General features: G+C 37.6%; 1 protein-coding gene across 1 annotated transcript; it reads left to right on the top strand.

Moving 5' to 3' along the window:
* Window positions 1–222: 222 nt before the first annotated feature.
* mkln1 (muskelin 1, intracellular mediator containing kelch motifs) lies at window positions 223–23296 on the top strand. Its single transcript, XM_067427092.1, has 18 exons — window positions 223–383; window positions 1844–1913; window positions 5596–5738; window positions 6002–6090; window positions 6392–6501; window positions 7979–8171; window positions 9508–9585; window positions 9795–9860; window positions 10248–10360; window positions 11683–11895; window positions 12089–12310; window positions 12541–12670; window positions 15414–15561; window positions 17918–18032; window positions 18440–18579; window positions 19138–19240; window positions 20858–20912; window positions 21065–23296. The coding sequence occupies exons 1-18, from the start codon at window positions 253–255 to the stop codon at window positions 21184–21186; spliced, it is 2241 nt and encodes a 746-aa protein (XP_067283193.1). The 5' UTR covers window positions 223–252; the 3' UTR covers window positions 21187–23296.
* The last annotated feature ends 5 nt before the right edge of the window (window positions 23297–23301 follow it).

The raw sequence follows: 23301 nt of genomic DNA, 5'->3' as shown, positions 1-23301 counted from the left end.
ACAGCATTACCAAATTCATTGAAAATAATAATATTAAAACACTTAGGATAGGGTTAATAGACAACTCAAAAAACTATCCATGTTAATATATTTCTTTATTGTCTTTCCTAGAGGCACATAAAGTGTTACTACTGTTTTACTTTAAGACTGCGTGCAGCCTCGGTGTGTGTGTGTGTGTGTGTGTGCGTGTATGTATGTATGTATGCGTCTGTATCTCTGTCTGTGTGTGTTTGCGTGTGTGTGTGTGTGTGTATGTGCGAATGTGTGTGCGCGCGCGTGCGCGCGTATCGTTCGTGCATCAAGATGGCGGTGGCTCCTGACAGCAGAGTGCTCTCCTACAGTGTTTATAAATGGAGCTCGTACTCCTCTACATATTTACCCGAGTGAGTAACGCAAATTAAATACTCACGTTGAGACTGTATATATGCTCTTAAACATGCAAACACAGTTCATAACTCTGTAATTTTAGTAAAATCCATTGCTTTACCTAACAAACGGGCCGGGCTACAGCAGACGGGTACATTAAACAGACGCAAATGTATAAACTGCAAACAACACAACAAACGAATTCTGAAAACGTAACGTTAAACATTAACGCTCATTTATATGCGCTTAAGTGCGCTAACGGCTCTAAATGTTTGGAAATGTGCAGATGTGACAGTCATGATAGCATGCTAGGCTAGGCTAGTATGAAGCAGCTCATATTCTACAAAAACACGCCTTAAAGACAGCCACATGTGTTTTATTGTGCATGTCTTTGTTCAGATTGTAATGCTCTTTTAGGAATAGGGCAGGTGTCTTGCTGCGTAGTATTTATTATTTGTCCTTAAAATATTAATCAGAACTGCAGTATGTAGCCGGTTAGCTGCATGGCTAGTTTACCAGTGATCTGTTATGTAGAAGTAAACAAACCACAAATCGCGGGAAGCCGTTTAATTTTTATTTACTTACAAGTTGAAGTACTTATTAATTATAATGCAGAAAGGTGCATTGGTGGCTAATGCTAAATTGTGGGAATATGACACTGAGAGTTACAGACTATTTTTATCCCCTCATTTGTTATTCACTTTAATATGTTTGGGTCATTGTTAATCTAGTAGATGTAAGTATTTCTACGGAATATGGCATTATTTCTTGCTATCTATCAAGTGTCAGAGTTTCGAAACCCAGAAAGCTGTCTATCTAGACAGTGTATGAATTCGCAGAGTTGTCAAATAGCCAATGTCTTGGTTGGTTATTACAGTGTAACATAATATCATGCAAATTGTGTACTGTAAAATGTATCATATTACTAATTTACGTCTTTTTGTAATCTATGTGTTAGAGATGTGCTGTAAGCTGTCATAAACATGCATCCGTGCATTAGCGGTCAGTGGTGTAGCATATCTTCTTGTTACACATGTCTGTGTACCCTTTGTTTTTGCTCATATCAAGTTTATATGCTTTATGAACTTTATCCAGCAAGCAGCACTGTGTGGGAATTGCAGGGGTTTTCCTCTGTCAAAAAGGGTCTTCAGTCATGACGGACGAACACAGTCTTCCACACACACAGTACAAAGTACCTTACCCATGTGAACTTTAACCAGTACTGCAATAAATCCCAAATGAATGCAAGTAACAAGTTGTAATATTAACTTATCTCATCTTGTTTACTCGTGAAATAAAAAAATAATCAGGACAAATAAAACAGATGTGCTTAGAACTAAAAAAAAAATTAACATTTGAAAAGTAAACAACAAATTAACACATTGCATAGAAAAAGTGACAGGTCCATTATTTTGCACTTACACCCCAAGACTCAATGTATTGTTTAACTTATCAGCTTTCAAATGTTTGCTTGCAGGAATATTTTAGTGGACAAACCTAATGATCAGTCTTCCAGGTGGTCATCTGAGAGCAACTACCCTCCACAGGTAAATTCTGCTCCTCTCTTTAAGTGTTAAAGCCACAATATGTAGTTTTTTGCAGTTTGAGGTCACTTATTGAAAACAGAGGCGGAGCCGTTACACCCCTAATAGGCAACACATCCTGGTTAAAATTGCTTATTTTTCTGGATTTGAACATTCGTAGAAATATTTGGAATAATGTATAAAACAAAATAAATTGTTCTATTCGTCTTTAGATATTTTAATCCAAAAATATTAAATATTATGCCTGATGCTGGATAAGTTATTCTATTAAAAAATTCAGGTTCACTTACATGATGGACATTCATCATTATAGTAATAATAATATACATTTTATTTATAAGGTGACATTTTTACACTTAAAGTACTACACTATAAAAGATAAGATTTCAAAAGTAGAAATAATACAAATATATTAAATATATAATAATAGTACTAATAATACAATTATTTTCAAAAGGTGTCTGCCTTAATGAGAATAGGTGTTTGACTTTAGAGACATGCTGCTCACCATGTTCAAAGCTGTTTATCTTATGCCTGGTTATGTTGAAATTTTCATTCATTGACACTGTTCCTTTCATCTTTTTTTGGAAAGAGGAAGCCTCCTCTTTTTGTTGGCCTTGTGGCACAGACCATGTAGCGCAGACAGACTTGTGGTTAAGCAATAAAGAAATCGAAAGTGCGTGTTGGCGGGTATAGTAGCACGCGCACTCAACTTTTAACCTCAAAGGCTTGTTTTCTTTGTGTCCTTCCACTCTCGACCTTTCACTTAAAACAAATACAGTAACCCTTCAGAGTTCAGAACTTTGAAATGTCATTATCCTTTTTTTCATAAATAGTGCTGCATTTGACCACTCTACATGTTGTAAATCACTTCAAGAAATTTCAATCAATGTCTCATCCATTGTTTAAAGGTGTCATGATCTGGCTTTTGCTAGGGCTGGGACGGTATGGATTTTTTCTTACCGCGGTTGAAAATCAAGAAATTCCCGCAGTTCAATGGTAAACCGCTTTTAAACCTGTGATATTTTTAAAAAAAAAGATTAGTGTGTGTCACACCACAACAAGACGCGCAACAGGCGTGGCGCCACACCCCCTTTTGCGTGTCTTGTTGTGAGTGCGACACACTAATCTTTTTCTATAGTTTCCTCTGTACATTAAATTGAGAGTATAACTACTGCATACATGCTATTTTAAATACTGTAGTGCATTCCAGATATATATAGCCTACATTTTAAAATAATAAATGCTCAAACATCCATTTCATAAGCATGTGTGTTTATTTTCCATCAGTGAAAGCCTGTAAAACATTTAAATGATTATAAGTAAATAATGGTAATCTTAAGAATATAAGAAAATAATTAAATATTTGTTTAAAATCTTCTGCGCTGCCTGCGCATGCAGTGTGAAACCGCCGTTAGCATTGAGTTTCTTAACTTTTTTTTTGCTGACGAAAGCAGAGCCGTGGAGACTAACTTCGCCATACTTTCATTGTTTTGAAGGGGGAGCTGAAATGACGGGAGGGGTTGTGTCGCGAAGATTTGCTTCCCCCGTCTGCATTTTCCTCAGACATACGTTCTCCTCCCACACAAAACAGAATTTCATTACAAATATGTAAAATTCCAGGAAAATCTGTGTTAACACTAGTATGCAGCCTTTTTTTGCCTTAGTATGCAGATTCCGCGTTTATATGCCAATTCCGCGATTCTGTGATTGCGGAAATTGTAGGGCCCTATAAGTGTGTTGCACCATTCCTGTCGGATCCAATATAGAAGGTACAGCATTGTGTTTTAATCTCAATTAGTCTGTAAATCCAGTGTCGACCTGCGTCTTGTTTGCAAACAATTCCGCTGTGAACAAATGTGATATGGAACTTCATTAAAAATAAAGTTCAACCACTCATTTCTAATATTAGAAGCTTTTGCAGCGACTGTGTTCTTCCACAACCAGGCATAGCAAAATAACTTGCCATTTTCGGCATGTTTATTGCTCTGTAGCACATTCAGTTTAGCTCCACGAGTTAATAGGCGGGGCTACAGAAGCAGCCGTACATATTTATCTGAAGAGGCAGGTTTTCCTGTTCTATTACGTCATTGATCAGTATATATTTGAGAGCTCTCGTTTGGTGTCTATAAAAGCTTTTCTTTGACTAACAAGGACTTTTTCAGCTCTGAAACTAACAGGATATTCTTATGTTACCATGACCTTTTATATATCAAAGGCTCAAGGGAAAGTTGATTTCTCAGTTTGTCACCCCTTTAAATGGTCTGAACCATTTTTACCAAGTTTAGTGCTGTCTAACTTCACCGGTGGTGGATGGAATATCTCAATCTATGTGAAATTTTTCTCGCCATTCTCATGTTCAGTGGCAGTAGCCTATTTATTTGTAGGTTGTCTATGCAAGGTGTGTTTGGTCTGAGCAATACATTACAAGCCGTGATTGTGGGCTTTTCTCTCATTTATGTCTACAGTTGATTGAATTATTTTCCTGAGGGCAACATGAGGATTAGAGTCCCTCCTGTTCACCTGCACCTGAAGACAGTGTTATTGCTCAGGGTCACTGGCCATCAAGTATATAAAAAACTGCCACAAAAACAGAACTTCCTTGTATTCTGTAATTTCAACGGAAAAGCTTCAGATACTGTAATGTGTTAAAGTCAGCATTAAACGGAAGTTTAAAAAAATGTGGGAGGAACTTGATTTTGTCCACTGTGAGTTGATGAGATGAATGAATTGTGTATTGATGTCGTGAGTGACAGTTTGTCCTGTCCTTATGCTGAGAAACACATTATCAGAGATGAGCCACTGCAAGAGAGAGAGAGGGGAGTATTTTGATTTAGAGATTGATATGAATTAAGTACTGTAATTTTCCTTGTTGCTTTTGATTTTATGCCGTCATTAATAAGAAAATGAGGTAAGCATGCAATGTGTTAGTAGTTATTTATTTCTTCTGAGGAACATGTTTAGAAGAATGTTCTGGCTTCTCAGTTCTTCTTTATGAAATTTTCCACCTAAAAGGGAAAGTGATGGATATTGACAAGCTCAAAAAGCATTCAGAAATCATTCTAATATGCTTAATTGCTTTCATTACGAAACATCCTTGATGTCAAATCTGGAGCAACTATTAGAACATAAAAAACGTGTGTATGATAGTAGAAATGGGTCTAAAATTGCATTTCGTAGAAAAGGTTGTCACCAAAGATTGTTTTAATTTTTTCTGTGTACAGTTATCAATGTTAAAAATGATTTAGTCTAAACCTCAGACGTCACACCTACTGTTGGCTAAACTTCTAATGCATATGGCACAGTTAATATGGAAACGCTTAAGGAGTTTCAAACACTAGGTTTTTAAAAGTATGCAAGGTTCGCGGCTCCATTGTTGCAGTAAACTTTTAAAATTAATATATTTTAGATGCACGCCGGTCTGTTATTCCAAGGACAACAACATTTTCACGCCCCTAAACATGACGCAGAACAATCGAACTGTGATTGGTTATAGTATATGCCAGTCAAACGTCCTCTTGGGCGGTCCTTGACCAATGAAAGCTGTGATAGAGTCCAGACATTCTGCCTCCAGTCTGAAGGTCTGGCTATGTGAGACTGCAAATTAATGTTTCTGAGCTGTCATAGCTAAAACATTTTGGTTTGGAATTGCTTTAGTATAACAATTTATTTTTCTGCTACTCAGTACTTGATCTTAAAACTGGAGAGACCAGCTATTGTTCTAAGCATCACCTATGGCAAATATGAGAAAACCCACGTGTGCAACCTGAAGAAATTCAAGGTGTTCGGAGGCATGAGTGAAGAAAACATGACGGAACTCTTGTCTAGGTGAGTGTGGGTGGAAAATGGACATTTGTGATTACAATCTACTTACACAGGCTAATCTTTGTGTCAGATAAAAGCCTCACAGCTTTTAGTCCATCTTTAGAGTGGGTGACCAGATAAATACACGTCAGTTAGTAATGGGGCTCCAGAAACACAAACATTTTATCAAAAGGCCCATAGTGTCTCTTATGATGTAAGTAATGTTGGAGAAAGTGGCTTCTTGTGATCTTATGAGATCATCCACTGTCTTTCTCATCTAATCCTAGTGGCCTTAAGAATGACTTCAACAAGGAGACATTCACGCTGAAGCACAAGATCGATGAGCAGATGTTTCCCTGCAGGTTCATTAAAATAGGTGAGTGTTTACAGCTAAAGCGGCTAAAGGAATGGTGAACTCATGCTGGCACATTTAGGGGAAAGATTAGTCATCACATGATTTCAGAAGAAGGCAATGAGTTAAATGAGTGATTGAATGACTCTGCAAGTCTTTGACGGAACAAACAAGGGCTTATGTGAATGCTTATGTGAACTCTTTTGACAAGATTTTTTCAGACATTGAAAGATTAAATAATAGTTTTTTTTCCCAGCACATGTCTGTCAGCATATGCCTGAATGTCCTCTTTTGATGCTGTCTGTATGTATTTTGTTGTGGACAGTGCCTCTGATGTCATGGGGGCCCAGCTTTAACTTCAGCATCTGGTATATTGAGTTACATGGCATTGAAGATCCAGACGTTGTCCAGCCCTGCCTTAATTGGTACAGTAAGGTGAGTTGTTCGACAGTAAGGTCGGCAGTTTGAAAAAAATCTGAACAGAGGGCAGTCTGCTGGCAAAAAGAAAACATGACACAGCTCACAATAAAATGAGAATCAATATTGACTTGGCTTTTCTGGAGATGGTGAGAAATGAGGAATTTGAAATCTTGTAAAAGCTGATGGGGTTTAACTGAGTAAGGTATTTTATTGAACTGTTAAATTGCCTTTTAGCTGTCTAAAAGTCCATTGTAAAGCATTGATATTTCTTGTTTTTCTGGCTGTTAAAGCGCTGTGCTGGAGTTCGCGCAAAGTCGCGAACATAGGTATTAGGTATTCAGTCCATTTCATCACAAAATTCAAACGATAAATGCTGTTTTGACACTCTTTAATGCGATGTGACTGATCACAGTATAGTACGCGTCAGTTCAAACAGCGGTGGCGTGCAAGTGATCGTCTGTTCCTAAAGAATAAACATGAATTAATATCTCTTAAGGTATGTTGAGGATGCTTTACAACTTACTGAAATGTATAATATGTTGTGTAATCGCTGTCTATCTGTCTTTCAACCGCGGAAAGACAACAGCTTGAGAACAATGTCCCTATCACATTTACCTCAGGCAAGTCATTCAGTGTCCACCCCACAGCTGTTAGTTCATATGCACTATATTAGCCTATATATTAATTATATTCTACTTAATGTCTTGTTTATTTAATGCATGTTTAAATATGTCATGATTTGACAGCCGTGTTTAAATTATATTTCAACAACAAATTGGAGAAAAAACAATATATATAATTAGATTTAGAAGTTAATACAAAAACTGCCACATGTTAAGCTTATGAGTATTTATTATTATATCTAAAAATAAATAACTGAATTGAGGCTAATAGTTGGGCTCTGTTGTTAACTTTTAATATTACAATGTGTAGCCTAGTAAGGACTACTATGTAAAAAGTAAGGACTCCCTATATGGTTTACAGCATTATCTTTAAGAAACTTAGTTCAATTAAATAAATTTAAGGGCAGACACACTTTTTTCAGTATATATACCACTGTTGAATAAAATGTTTTAAAACAAAAAGCGATTTTGTAAAACTGTTTGGTGCCTTCAAAACCGAGGTACATACCGAACCGTCATATTTGTGGTTAGACACCCGTAGTCTTACGGGTGTTGAACGACATTAGGGGGAGTAATTAATGAGAGAATTTTCATTTTTGGGTCAACTAACCTTTTAAGGGTATAGCTAAAGTTGCATGGTCTACCTAAAGATAATCAGACCCAAGTCACAAAGCATGTTAATTAAAGTATTCAATATTTCCTGTTTTTTGTAAGCTTTATTTCAGTAATCGGCATCATTGTCTTTTTATGCTATAATCATTAACAAGCTGTTCCAGTGAGGACCACTTGCACACCATTTGCACAGGCAGTTTTACGCAATGTTAATCATGGTTTGAAGGGATGTTACAGTGTTTTTGTTTTTTTAACAGTACCGTGAACAGGAGGCCATCCGCCTGTGCCTGAAACACTTCCGGCAACACAACTACACAGAAGCCTTCGAGTCTCTACAGAAGAAAACACGGATTGCTCTGGAGCACCCCATGCTCACACACCTTCACGAGCGGCTGGTCCTCAGAGGAGACTTTGACGCCTGCGAGGAGCTCATAGACAAAGCCGTGAGAGGTACCTCACCCAGTGTTTCATCATATGGATATGTGCCACATTCATTAAAAAGGGAATGTGGGCATGTTGGTTCACTGTAGGGAACAGAATGGTTCTGGATTATAATCATGTTGCATGGCAAATGTTTTGTCATTGTTTTGTGAATTTAAGAATTTAAATGTAAAATGAAAACGACTGTTCCTCGTACTCTTTTGAAATGTATTGTTTTTCACATACTCCCACCTAAACTTATATTTGCAAATTGTATTGACTGAAAGGTGCATAAACCAAAATATTTTAACATTTCAATAAAATGCAGCATTACTTAGGAAATGTATAATAGGAAATGTATAAACTGATAAAAAGCTTAACTTGAATGCAGAGTCGCTTTGGATAAAAGTGTATGCCAAATGCATACATGTACTGTAAATGTAATGAGTCATAAATAATCACAGTTGGTCAAACTTACTCTTTGACAAAACTGTGGGTGGTTTCACACAAACAGTTGAGAGCTGTACTTTCCATAACAATGGTGGTCAAATGTCAGTAATGTAACTTTAAAAGTTCACCTGGCTATGATTAGATTCGATGAATATGTGTACGTAGAATCTCATGTAAGTATTTAGCAAGAAGGTAGGGTAAGGGCATGACATTTTTTTTTTTTTTTTTTTTTTTTACATTTAAGGTAACATTTTATTATTTTTATTTGAAAAATGACTGTGATCTTAATAGTTGGAGGTTGTGATTGTGAATCGCTGTGCTCTTGTTTTCTAGTCTCCCTGTCACTAATTTCGAGTGTAATCATCAACTTCCATTGATAGTAAATGACTTGGAGCATAGATTATACTTATATTTCACAGAAACCATTCACAGGTATTACATTGAATGGAAGAAAGTGCAACACTCAATATGGCCACTCATCAGTCCTTTATGCCTATGTTCTTTTGTTCATGATACAGTTAATGTCAAGGTTTAATATTTGATCTAAATAATTATTGTATGACTGAAATTTTAAGTCGCTTTGCTGAAAATTATCGCGTTAACATGTTACCATGTTTAAATTTACTCTACTGACAAAACAAATAGTCCCTCCTCAAGTTCAAGTAATTGGTCCTGTCCAATGAAAATGTGTCAGGCTGGACAAGACCAAACAGTGTTTAAAATTTTTTGTTAGGATGGGATTGGAGAAAATTTTACACACTTAACAAGTTGTTTGCAACAGTGTTTTGTGTTATTACACATTTGTTATAGTGGTCAAAGTGAGAATTAAGGTAATTAGAACCTAATGTATGCTTGTTTCCCCTCGCAGGGAGCATACATTAACAAATTAAAGTGCTTTTTATCTGTTCTCTTCCAGATGGTTTGTTTAATCAGTACATCAGCCAGCAGGATTATAAGCCCCGCTGGAGTCAGATCATCCCCAAATGTAACAAAGGTATGACAGCAGGCTACTGAACACACAAGTGGCAGCCTCTTGCTCTGAATCTGAACGCTGGACTCTAGGGAATCGATGTCTGCTGTATCAAATGATTTAAGGGGTGTATTGATATTCAATATATCTTCCATGTTCTTGCTCTTTTACTGTCTTGTTCCTGGCACACAACTCTTCATTCACTTCCATTCTTTCTTGTTTTCTCTGATTAGGCGATGGGGATGATAACAGGCCAGGGATGCGAGGAGGTCATCAAATGGTCATTGATGTTCAGACAGGTACATCTTACGTCAGTTTCTGATTGGGTGCTTATTGCAGTGCTATTTAGCTTGTCCAGTCTTGCTTGTAATGGAATGCCTGCTAAGTAGTTGTGAGTTAGGGCTGTTTTAAATGCGCTTGTGAATTTGTGAGCTTGTTGTTAGAGGAACAATCAATCCCACAGCCCTCATGTGGCCCCGTATGTTCAGACTGACCTTGAGTAACCCACTCTACAGATCAGCTGATGCTTAATAGCTCAAACAAATTTCTCTGCTTATTACCATGGCGACATCAGCCTTTCAACCTCAGCTCACAGCTGCTTCTTGAATATTATGATTTATAACAGCCTAAAAAATTCCATAAGTTTTTATCCTTCGGTTTCATATTGAATTACCCTTGTTCCACAGAAACTGTATATCTGTTTGGTGGCTGGGATGGAACGCAGGACTTGGCTGATTTCTGGGCATACAGTGTAAAGGAGAACCAATGGGCCTGCATATCCAGGGATACAGAGAAAGAGGTAAGAGAAAGTGAAAGAGGATTTTTTTGTTTCAATTATGAGTCAGCTGAATGGCACAAAAATACCCTAGATGTTTCCTTTATGTCATTAAGTTTCACATACTTTTTCTGTGGAAAGTCCATTGATGGATGCGTACTCATTCATCTGTAGGTTACTTAGAATGGGGTTGGGTATTGACTCATAGTTGGAATAGTTTGTGGACAAGCAAGTGAAGTAAATTATTGTAATGGAAAGTATGTAGATTGATGGCTGCAATGCTAATAGAGGTTTTAATAGAAATGGTCTCTTTGGCTCTATGCTTGATGTTTAGTACACTCTCCAACTTATGACTAAGAACCGCACATTAAACCAGGAAGGGCCTGCCTAACTAATATGTGACAGCCAACTTCAGTTTGCCTTAAGGGGTTGGTAAACCTAAAATAAATGATTTCGCAAAAGTAGACCATTGCTTTCAAACAGCTATAGCCTACAGACAATGAAAAATACCAATGCAATGTGTATAGATTTTTCATCAGAATTTATATCCATCTAAAAATTGTACTTTTATATAATTTTTTACGTAACTAATTTCTCACGTTATCCTAGAATTTAAAGGGTTAGTTCACACAAATTAAAATGATCTCATTAATTACTTACCCTCATGTCGTTCGACACCTGTAAGACCCCCGTTCATCTTCTGAACACAAATGAAGATATTTGTGTTGAAATCCGATGGCTCAGAAAGACCTTCATTGACACCAATGTCATTTCCTCTCTCAAGACCCTTAAAAGGCACTAAAGACGTCGATACAAAGCCCATCTCACTACAGTGGCTCTACAATAATTTTATGAAGCAACGAGAATAGTTTTTGTGTGCAAAAAAACCCTAAATGACGACTTATATAATGATGGCCTATTTCAAAACACTTCTTCCTGAAGAATCGGAGCTTTATGAATCAGCATATCGATTCATGATTCGGATCGTGTGTCAAACCCCTAAACCACTGAAATCACGTGACTTTGGCAATTCGAATTATGAATCGATACGCTGATTCATAACAGTTGGTGTTTTGAAATCAGCTATATCTAAGGCATTATTTAGTTTTTTTTGCACCAAAACTATTCTCGTCTCTTCATAAAATGATTGTAGAACCACTGTATGCGTTGGGCGGGTTTGTATTCAGCCATGTTAAATCACTCTTCTTTGGGGCAGTATAAACATATTGAGTTATTTTTCATTATTCTAAACCCAACTGTCATCTTGCTTGTTGGTGTTTGTCTGTGTGGTGTGAATTGTCTTTAAGAGATGAAAACGCTAAAGTTTCCTAACGTATTTCCTTTAGAACGGCCCCAGTGCACGTTCATGCCACAAGATGTGCATCGACTCTCAGCGGAGGCAGATCTATACGCTGGGCCGTTATCTGGACTCCTCTGTCAGAAACAGCAAGTCCCTGAAAAGTGACTTCTACTGCTATGACATTGATGCCAACACATGGACCCTCCTCAGCGAGGACACATCCGCTGATGGAGGACCCAAACTCGTGTTTGACCACCAGGTATGCATATTTAAATGACACTAAATAATTCAGGATTTATGCCCGCATACCACCAGGAGTCTCCCTTTTACAGATTTATGATGAATAGTTCAGGATCTCTCAGAAAGTTTAACAAAGCTTCTGTCTTTCTTTCTCTTTCTCTTTCTATCTCTCTCTCTCTCTCTCTCTCTCTCTCTCTCTCTCTCTCTGTCAGATGTGCATGGACTCTGAGAAGCACATGATCTACACTTTTGGTGGTCGGATTCTGACGTGTAACGGCAGCGTGGATGACGGAAGGACATCAGAACCTCAGTTCAGTGGGCTTTACGCATATCACTGTCAAGCTGGCAGCTGGAGTTTGCTTAGAGAAGACTCGTGTAACGCAGGGCCTGAGGACATTCAGTCCCGCATCGGACACTGCATGCTCTTCCATACGGTTCGTCTCCTTAGTAACGACCCATAAAGTGCTCTGATCTGCAACTCAGATATTTTACACATTGAAAATATATATATATTTTTTTACATTGAACGTCAAGTTTTGGGCAAATGTCCAAAATCTTGAATGACTGTATGAGTAATTTTATAGTACTTTAACAAAATATACAATATAAAAAGGGAGATTTATGGGGGATTTTGATGTGACGTTTTTGTTTCTGTCTGCCGTAGAGAAATCGCTGCCTGTACGTTTTCGGCGGTCAGAGGTCCAAGACTTACTTGAATGATTTCTTCAGTTACGACGTTGACGGTGATCATGTGGAGATCATCTCAGATGGCACCAAGAAGGACTCAGGCATGGGTATGATATCATTAGCAAACTGAAAATTTGTAAAAAGTATTTATTTATCTTAGTAACACAATTTATTTTTTTGGTCGTACTGTAAGAATAACTCTTACAAAGCTGCGCCCTGTGAAGAAACTCCTTATAAGGAGAGTACAGGAATCTTGAGCATGAAGGTGACATCACGTTCAGAAATAGAGTTGAATCAGGTGGGGATTATGTCACTGTGGCGGCCTGTTATGCGCAGCTAAAAGTGAGCATGTGAGCTATTGCAGTCCTACTGTTCAATCAGCTTGACATCATCTGTCTTCCTGATACTGATAGACACAGATCTGTTGGTCTGGATGATGATGAACATTTCTCGTGAGGACTGTCATGATGATTGGTGAATATTGCAGCAAAGTCCTGAGCAGGGAGACAAGGTTATAACATGCTGCTCTACAAAGAACACATGTTCTGCCACTCATCAAGATATTCACCTCTGAAGACTCTGCATAAAATACACATTTTAATATTAAGAGCTTTTTCTAGTAGACTAGATATTTGGAGCCCTTGGTTCTACTTTAGTTATGTAAAAACATAGAGCAAATAGCAGTGGTTTTGGCCATGCCAAGCTAGCAGGCACAATTCTTGTTTTTCAAGGCAGTTACTAGTGTTTCTAGTGACCCAAGTGTCTATTATATTATAAGGACTTTTCTGCATGAACCCCTCTCTTCAAGGTAAATTTGAGATAGCCAATGGCTTTTTTTGCAGAAACACAGCAGTGTTGTTATTGTTGAAAGTAAAATGATAAAAATAGTTTTCCATGATTGAAATAAAATATATATTAGTTTATAAAACGTATAAATAAATGTTTTCTTTGCAACTAATTAAAATAAGTTTGTTGAAGACAGTTTAAATTATTATTTTTTTAAACATAACTCATTCAAAATATAAAATAATATAATAGTATATAAATTATACTAAAACCTCTGAAAGTGAAAGCAGGTCTTCTCAGCGTCCTCCCTCTATCGGCACAAATCAGCGTTTAACAATACCAATTTGAGGAAATTCTCAGAACTTCGATTGACTTCTGGAGAACAGATTTCTTAGAAAATATTTCATGCCTACGCACTTGTGGTGATTAACTCACCTAATGCACACTGACGTCAGCTAGATGCATGCAAATGATACTTGCAAACACAATCAAGTCTTCTAACAAAGTAGGCATTGTAAAACATCTCTGATCACGGAGAAGAATTCGATGAGTTGACAGGTCATAAAGTCTGTACACCCACATAATGTCCTCCAAATTTTTCTTCACTTTTTCTAATCAGTAATTACTGGACGATATTGTGTCCAGCTCAGTGGAAAATACCAAATTAAACAGCCAGTTCACAGAGAAGAGAGATACAGAAAGTGGAAGAGTACAAGCGCTGTGAAGCCTGAGAGATATTGTGCAGACACTGGCCTGTGACACACTTCCTGTTCCCATAAACAGATTGTGTAAAATCTCAATGGGCAACTTGACGCAGTGAGAAAGTATAAAAAGACCTCTGTGTTCTCTCTGTTATCGCGTTAGAGAGAGATGTGTGTGCGACGAGGACAGGGGGTGACAGAAAGAGAACGAGCTAGAAGGCAGCAGAGAGAGACCAAAATAAGACTGAGCAGAACACCAGTTTACCAGGAAGGAAACAGTGAGCCCAAACAGTATGCTCACAACCACACCTTAAAGAAGTAGTTCACCCAAAAATATATTTATTTGGTAGTTTCAAACAGGGGTGATGTTTTCTTATGAGTATATTTAAAAAAAGAGGAAATGCGTTAGAATTGCAGGCCAATTTAGACATTCAAATGGTAAAGCTTTGCTGTGACATTATCCTGCGTATTTCACAACTATTTGCAGAAGAAAATGTGCATGGCATTGATTTGGTTTGAAACTTGAGCAAAATGTAAGAGAATAGAGACTGTGTATTGATACAAGAGATGTGAAACTAATTTTGTTGAAAATCGGTTACCTTGGTCATTTGTGAATTATACAGTTTAGCAATCATTATACAGAAATTGCCAATCAGAATGGAGAATTCTAGAGAGCTGTGCAATATTTCTATTTAATGGAAATATTAATTATATTGTTAACAAATTCATCATTTAACAATATAAATGATATTTCCTTTTATATTAATATAATATTGCATTTTTAAACCTTAACAAACATTAATGCTTAATATTTAATAAATATAATATTAATATTATAAAGAAATAATGTGAAATTTAACTTTGATAAATTCACTCGCAAATGCAATATTTATAGAAATATAAAATAATAAATTATTATATTTGCCTTAATACTTTCATAATGATAAATGTTTTTAAACATTAATGGTGCCAAATATACCTTTTATTGTTGTTTAAAAAAGTATTAAAACATTTGGTCAATATTTATAGAAATATAAAATGGTAAATGATTATATTTTCCTTAATACTTTAATATTTTATATAATTCATATTTTTAAATATTGATTAGCATTCATTCTTAAAAATATTTCATTATTATTAAATTGATATGACTAATAAATAATGCAAAATGTAACTTTATTCAAACAATTTTATAAATTTGCTCACCATTGCCAGTTGGAGCTAAGAAGTTAATTTATACTCTTGGTAGAAAATTTGTTGAGTTGGCTAGTTATTTAGACAATACCAAGCTGCTACATCAGGACACTTTAGCCACTTTAGACCATCTCTTAATGCTTTAAGTCCGTCTGTGTTTGTGTTGCAGTACCAATGACCGGGTTCACTCAGCGCGCCACCATCGACCCGGAACTCAATGAGATCCACGTTCTGTCAGGACTCAGCAAAGACAAAGACAAACGTGAGGAGAATGTGCGCAACTCCTTCTGGATCTACGACATTGCACGCAACAACTGGTGCGTGAGTTCTCGGACACGCTCTTCATCTTTACAGCATTGCACATTGAATGCTAATGAGTACACTAGATCTGTGTTTGTACACCGTGGCCCTGAGGACTGCCTGCATTGGTAATCCACAATGTGCCTTCAGGCGCTTCATTCCTGAGGTTTTAGATTACCATATACACGACTGGGAAGGAAGAAAATCTTCAGTTATGATGAGAAAACAACATGTTCTCTCCTTCCTGAATTGTATGTTCTGGCAGCATTGAATGATGAGCACAATATACAGGGTATCCGCGGGGTCTTGAAAAGTCTTAAAAGGTGATAAATCAATTTTGGGAAATTTAAGACCCTTATAAAGTATTAAAAAGTCTTATCACGGCTTTATAAAGTCTTAAATTTTGAAAGAATTTTGTTCAAGCTTTGTCAAAAGAGTTTGACTCCAAAACGTATTTATGAATATATTTATTTTCATCCCCGTAAGTATTAAAAAACAACGGGGCGCTCAGTCTGAGATCGGCTGGGAGCGCACGCACCAGGGGTGGAAATTAGCACCACCACCAGCCAAATGCGGCTGATTTTGAGTTGTGGCGGGTAAACTCGCTTCACCTACCGAGCTGTTTCACCTCTATGTAAACTTTGTTCAATGCATGTGAGTGCTGCCGTATGTGCGCATATGACCAGTCGTTTTCTCCGTCATCACTCGCGTGAAGACACGCTGTGAGACTCGCGCGCGCTGAGGGAAGATCTGGCGCTGTGCATCATCCGAGAGCGCGCGCGAGTCTCACAGCGCGCCAATATTGAGTTCTCTTTCAAGTCTTGCACTTAAACGGACAAACTCACACAAGAAGTATGTCAACATGTCCATCTTGATGAGTATCCAAGCAGACATAGTCATAGTCTGAATATGCCTCAAGTGAACTGTATAGTATGCACAGTCGAGAAAGACGAGCATATCCCTGCCTCAGCTCTTAAAGGCGCAGTGGCCTTTACTGCTGCCTGAGTGATGTCCTTATATTTAGTTTGACATTAAACAATGCTCTTGATTGAATAGCTTTTATATGTTTAATAAGGATTAATCTTTCATTTAAACAGTTAAATATGCAGTTATTTTACATTTGATTACATTATTCAGTTTCTGTCCTTCTCTGCAGGCCAGTAGACCTGTACATTATTATTTAATGAACACATGAGTGAGGTCGAGTTAAACATTTTAGTTTGAATTTTATTTTCCGGTTTTTGGCTTTGGTTTCGGCCAAGATTTTTTATTTTGGTGCATCCCTACTGACAATGTTCTGCTCGGTGTGTTATCAACACGCTTTCTTTGTTGGGACTAAAAACCATAAAACTGGAAGCCATAAAAGACCGCAAATCTTCCAAATGCCTCATCCAGGTAAAAAAAGAGCACACAGAGCCCTACTTATTTAATGAAATGTATATCAGTTCATGTTTTGTGTGTGTATAAGCGAGAAAGAGAAAATGTCAGTATTTCATTGAGACTTGAGATTAAATAAACTGCTTAAGTATTGTAGAGCTTGTAGTATTAATTTTCACATGCAGTTACACATTGTCAGTTAAAAACAAAAAAGTGGCTGTAAAAACATTGAGTGGTAGACTTTAAAAGTTAATTTCCATCCCTGGTGCGCGCCGTCTACGGGTGACGTCATGTATTTTGCGAAATGCGCAGTTAGGGAATGTGTCGCCCTCCTTATGTTGCGAAACAGATATGCAATATAAATGATACGAAATTGGCCTACGATAGAGATTTAAAGTCTACATTCGACTACAACTGTTTATTAAGTTAAAGGTTTGTTGCCGATTAGAACTTGAAGTGCGATGGAGTCTTAAAATATTTTGAGAAGGTCTTTAAAAAGTCTTAAAAAGGTATTGAAATTAACTTCAGGATTCCTGCATATACCCTGATATATCATACGGTATATATGTATATGTATTCACACATGTGCGTACAAGCTGAGAACAAAATATTTTTGTACGCACATTCACATATATTGAATAAAGCTAAACAGAATAATATGATTTCAAAGGCCTGACCTTCAGAAAGGGAGTTGGTGACCATCAAACAGGAACAGAATGTTCTCTGCTTGCATGTGGGCCTGGCCACTTTTGTGTGTGTGTGTATTAAATGTACTTGCACTTAAACCAAGAATAAAAACTCTTTGTTCTTTACACTAATTGAAAAAGTTGGCTTACGGCTTCTGAAAAATTTGTCTATCAGTGTTTCCTTTGGATCTGGTGTGCTGGTTTCTGTCATTTTGTTTGACTCGATTAGGGTGGGTGCGCGTGTGTACACTTTGCAAGAACAGTATGCACAGATTAATATGAAAGACTAACTCTGTGTGTTTGTGTACAGGTCATGTGTTTATAAGAATGACCAGACAGTGAAAGAAAACCCCGCTAAGGCCCTACAGGAAGAAGAACCGTGTCCTCGTTTTGCTCATCAGCTAGTCTACGACGAGTTGCACAAGGTAAGGTAGATAATTTTACTTCCACACCCATGCTAAATGTGATTGTGTTGGTGTGGTCTAGGATTTGCAGGTTAAAGATCTGACCTAATAACCCAGAGTTTGTAGGTTTCAACCACAGCTAGCCTGTAGCCTCAAAAATGACCCCATTTACTTTCTGAGTACTTAATAATAATAAATATTAAAAAAAAAAATGTGTTGAATGTTCTGTTTTACCCAGAAACACTTTATATTAAATAATTAAAATTAATTGCAAACACTTTTGTTAACTGAACTCTAAGGTTTCTACAGTAATGTTTATTTTGATATATTATATTAGTACTTTAGTTTTTAATTGTATTAATTTTATATAATTTTAATAATTAATCAAAGCAGTTAGCAGGGTTTTGATATGATGATATGGTACACAGGTACATTACCTTTTCGGTGGAAACCCGGGGAAGTCCAGTTCTCCTAAAATGCGATTGGATGATTTCTGGTCCTTAAAGCTGTGCCGCCCTTCCAAAGAATATCTGCTTCGACACTGCAAATACCTTATTCGCAAATACAGGTACAAACCTACTTTTATGTGTTTAACTTTCACCCGTCACAAACTGCTTCTCACTGGCTCTTGAGATATTTGTTATTCTGACCTCACAACTCTTAGTCAGAAATTGTGCTTAAGAATAATATTTACTGAATTGGGTAGTCTGGTCTTTAGTCTTTCTCTGTTTGAAGCCAAAGAAAACGGTCAAATGCACTTGGTTTCCAAATGGTACTAGCCAAAGTGTTTAGATATCTGTTCCATGTTAAATAGTTTGTGTTGAGTGTTGATATGCAGTACATGCACTTGCTCTGATCCTGCTGTGATCTGTCTGATCTGAATGTAAACCATTAGGACCAAGCTGTATTATGTAATTGCAGTGTCATGCAGCATTGCAGTCAGTGATTAAGTTACAGTGGTATTTTTCCATAAGTGCATGAGATTTCTGCTCTCCTAGTGCCCTCGTGTGGCCAACTAAACCAATGTACTTTGAAAAATTCTGTTCTCATTTAGTTCAAGTTTGAGGTTGCAGAATTCTTAGGGCATTTTTAATTGTAATCCTTTTTGCCTTTTCTGTTTTTGCAGGTTTGAGGAGAAGGCTCAGACCGAGCCCTTAAATGCACTTAAATATCTACAGAATGATTTGTCTCTTACAGTGGACCACACTGACCCTGATGAGACAAAAGAGGTCAGGAACGCAGTAAAACATTTTTTTTACATTTAATGCTTAAATGCCAGTTCACACTGATTACTATATTAGCATCCACACCGGTGGAAGATATCATTGTTTATTTACCATCCGCCACTTTAAATGCTCAAGCTCTAGAAGCAGGATAGATTCTGATTGGCTCTCACTGTGTTTAACGTTATTTGGCTAGGGAAAATAGTGTTCTGGAGGTGATCGTTTCTCAGTCCCATTATTGGTTTAGTTGTGGTGTGAACTCTGCTATTTACCGGAGACATATTTAGAACATTATATTTTATTATATTTTATTATATCTAACAAATATATTGCCAAAAGTATAAGGACACCCTTCCAAATGATGGAATTCAGGTGTTCCAATCACTTCCATTGCCACAGGTGTATAAAATCAAACACCTAGGCATGCAGGCTGTTTCTACAAACCTTTGTGAAAGAATGGGTCACGCTCAGGAAATGTTGCCACCTGTGTCCATAGGCCAGGTAAAATCACAGAGCGGGATCAGCGTATGCTGAGGCACACAGTGCAGAAGTCATCATCTTTCTGCAGAGTCAACAGCTGCAGACCTCGAAACTTTGTGTAGCCTTCAGATTAGCTCAAGAACAGCGTGTAAAGAGCTTCATGGAATGGGTTTCCATGGCTGAGCAGCTTCATCCAAGCCTTACATCACCAAGTGTAATGGACCGCATAATGCAGTGGTGTAAAGCACACCGCCACTGGACTCGTGGAGACGTGTTCTTTGGCGTGATAAATCATGCTTCTCTTCTGGCAATCCGATGGATGATTCTGGGATTGGTGGTTGCCAGGAGAACAATATTTGCCTGACTACATTGTGCCAAGTGTAAAGTTTGGTGGAGGGAGATTATGGTGTGGGGTTGTATTTCAAGGGTTGGGCTTGGCCCCTTAGTTCCAGTGAAAAGAACTTTTAATGCTTTAGCATACCAATACATTTTGTAAAATTTTAGGCTCTCAACTTTGTGGGAACAGTTTGGGGACGGCCCCTTCCTGTTCCAACACGACTGAGCATCAATGCACTGTGCACAAAGCAAAGTCCATAAAGGCATGGAAAATCGTTTGGTGTGGAGGAACTTGACTGACCTACACAGAGTCCTGACCTCAACCCGATAGAACTTCAACTTTGGGATGAATTAGAGCGGAGACTGTGAGCCAGGCCTTCCCATCCAACATCAGGGCCTGACCTCACAAATACTCCTCTAGAAGAATGGTCAAAAATTCCCGTTAACACATCCCTGGACCTTTTGGAAACTTTTCCCAGAAGAGTTGAAGCTGTTATAGTTGCAAAGGGTTGGCCAGCTTTTTATTAAAGCCTATGGGTTAAGAATGGGATGTCATTAAAGTTCATGTGCCTAAAGGCAGATGTCCCAAAACTTTTGGCAATATAGTGTTTTTAGTACTATACCTTACTGTTATAGTTATTGTCCGTTGTGTAAACAGGCCAATAAACTTCTGGTATTGAGTCAGTATGTGTACTAACATGCATTTTAAAAGTTTATTTCAGTTCAAATAAAGCAAAGTGTCACGTAAATGTTATCTTTCACAATGGCTAAATTAATAAATGTGCTTTTTGTGTTTGTTTTCTGTAGTTCCAGCTCTTGCCCTCTGCTCTGTTCAAATCCAGCTCAGACTTCATTCCTCTAGGTGAGTCCTTTGTTCAGATACATTTCATGAACACGAATGTCCTCCAAACAAGGTGTTTTTGGCGCAAATCAGTGTACAAGTTATTCAGATATATTTATTAGTGCTTTTCTTATTCTTAATATTGATCTTTTTTTCCATTTTCTTCATCATAGGCTTTTCAGATGTGGATCAGACGTACGCCCAGCGCACACAGCTGTTCGACACACTCGTCAATTTCTTCCCTGACAATATGACCCCACCCAAGGGTAACCTTGTCGACCTCATCACCCTGTAGCCACGCCCTATACATTAGGCCACACCCTCTATAGACCTCTCAAGACTCCTCCCACCAAAAACAGAAGTTATTTTTCTACATTTTTCCACCCTAGGTGTGCCATGCCCACCTACTGTGTTTCCTCTTACAGATGTAATGCCACTTAAACATCACTGAGACTTAAAATGCAGAAATATAGTTTTCTACTCTGGAGTACCAGGGTTGTTGTTTTGTTATATTTTAAAAAGGTGTCAGAAGTAGGTTTAAATTTGCATATCTGCCAAATTGCAAACTGATTTGATTTTTTTTGTTTTTTATTTAAACAAACTTCTGCTCTGTTTTATCATTTCAAAATTATTATAAATCCAAATTAAATATTGTAAATTGCTTAATCCAAGCAGTTTACATCATAAAGGGATGGATTTGATTTATGAACTGTGTGATCATGGGTTCCTTTCTGCCTTGCTATTTTAAAATCACATTTTTAAGGACAAACATGCGCTTAGCCAGTGAAGGCCAAGTGCAAAGATCAGAGCGCCTTCTAGATGATTTTTGAAGGAATTGTCCGTTCATTACTGGATTTGAATACTGGCTTCCATCTAAACCTGCTGCTGCTATTGGATGCTGCCATGACATTAGTTCTTTCTTTGACTCTTAAATAGATTCCATGCACAATTCTTAAAAGAAATCTAGCGATATATTTGAGTTGTAATGCACACATTTAAGTACACAAGAAATGTTTTCCATTCTCTCTCTATGTGTGTGTGTGTGTGTGTGTGTGTGTGTGTTGGAACGCAAATATTAGTAGCACATTAATTTATGGCAACACCTTGTACTTTATAACCGGTCATTACACTCATATCCGTTAGCGAACGGATTGGCGAAACACTTTGCTGCACTTAGACAAACTGAAGACATGGATGAATTGAATTTTTGAAGTGTTAGATTGCTGTTTACTTAAGGTTGTGGCTGCTTTTGTCTAAACTCAATGTAGTCCAGTTCATACTGCTGTGTTGCATAGACTGTTTAGCGGACTGGTACCAACACAAAGGAGCCTTATTGGGACCACCGAAGACAGAAGAGACCCCTCACTATTTATTATTAATGTTAATATTATTATTTCTTGGTGAACTTGAGCCCTGATTGAATGTCATGTCTTTTGTTCCGTCTCTCTCTATGATGACATAGAGATGTTTGTATGTGCCCTTCATTCCGTATGAGCTTCCGGATTGTTTGAGATCTTGGACCGATGAAAGTGTTGGATGATAGTCTTCCATATAGTTCCACACGAGTTTTTCCATCATACGTCTGTATAACTTGGTCTCTATTTGTGCAGCGTTAGTTTAACAGCAGTTGTTTTAGAATTGTTTGTGTCCCTGTGCATGAGTAGGAAGTGTTTGTCCTGCAAAAAAAAAAAAAGTCCTGTAATTGGATCGCTCTTAAATTTGTTGTATTTTGGCTTCAACCACGCAGAAACCAAAGGCTCAAAGAACCATGGGATAGAACAATATGCTTGACCCTGCTGATTGTGTCCTCCCAAGTGTCATATCTCAATTCCCTGAACTCAGTATTAGCTGTAGTTTTGCCCCTGTGAAGGGAGGCGTGCATATGGGGAGATGCTCTTACGGCGCACCAGAGAGTGGATGTTTTACTTCTCTGTGATTGGCCCATTTGTGAATTAGTTTTTTTTCTCTCTCCACTCTTGGTTCCTTTTCTGGTGTGAAAGCAATTTGGTTTATGATTTATGATTTGTAATCCAGGGCTTTCTTTGCCTTTTGTAGCTAGCATTGTCCTTGTGCCAGGAAGAAAGTAAAAAAGAAAAAGAAAAAATGATATCATGGATGCACGAGAGGATCGACACTTACAACCGGAGACATTTTTGTCGCACTCAATGCCAAATACATTTTCTTGCTTTCGGTGTACACTTCTGCAGTGTCAGAGATGAAATGACTTTTTTTCTTTTCCTCTCTCCTGGAAATTGTCATCTCGGCGAGCCTCCCTCTGCTGTTGAGCGAGGGCGCATTGAGATGTCAGCACTACACTGTGGCTCTCATGAATGTGTAGAACCTATTAAAGAACTGCATTGTATGTAATGTACATAAAGAATAAAGATTGTATTTTGTTCAAGTTTTCTTA

This window comes from Pseudorasbora parva, chromosome 20 (genome assembly GCF_024679245.1).
Source record: "Pseudorasbora parva isolate DD20220531a chromosome 20, ASM2467924v1, whole genome shotgun sequence".
Classification (NCBI taxonomy): domain Eukaryota; kingdom Metazoa; phylum Chordata; class Actinopteri; order Cypriniformes; family Gobionidae; genus Pseudorasbora; species Pseudorasbora parva.
This window is presented reverse-complemented; position numbering and strand designations above follow the sequence as displayed.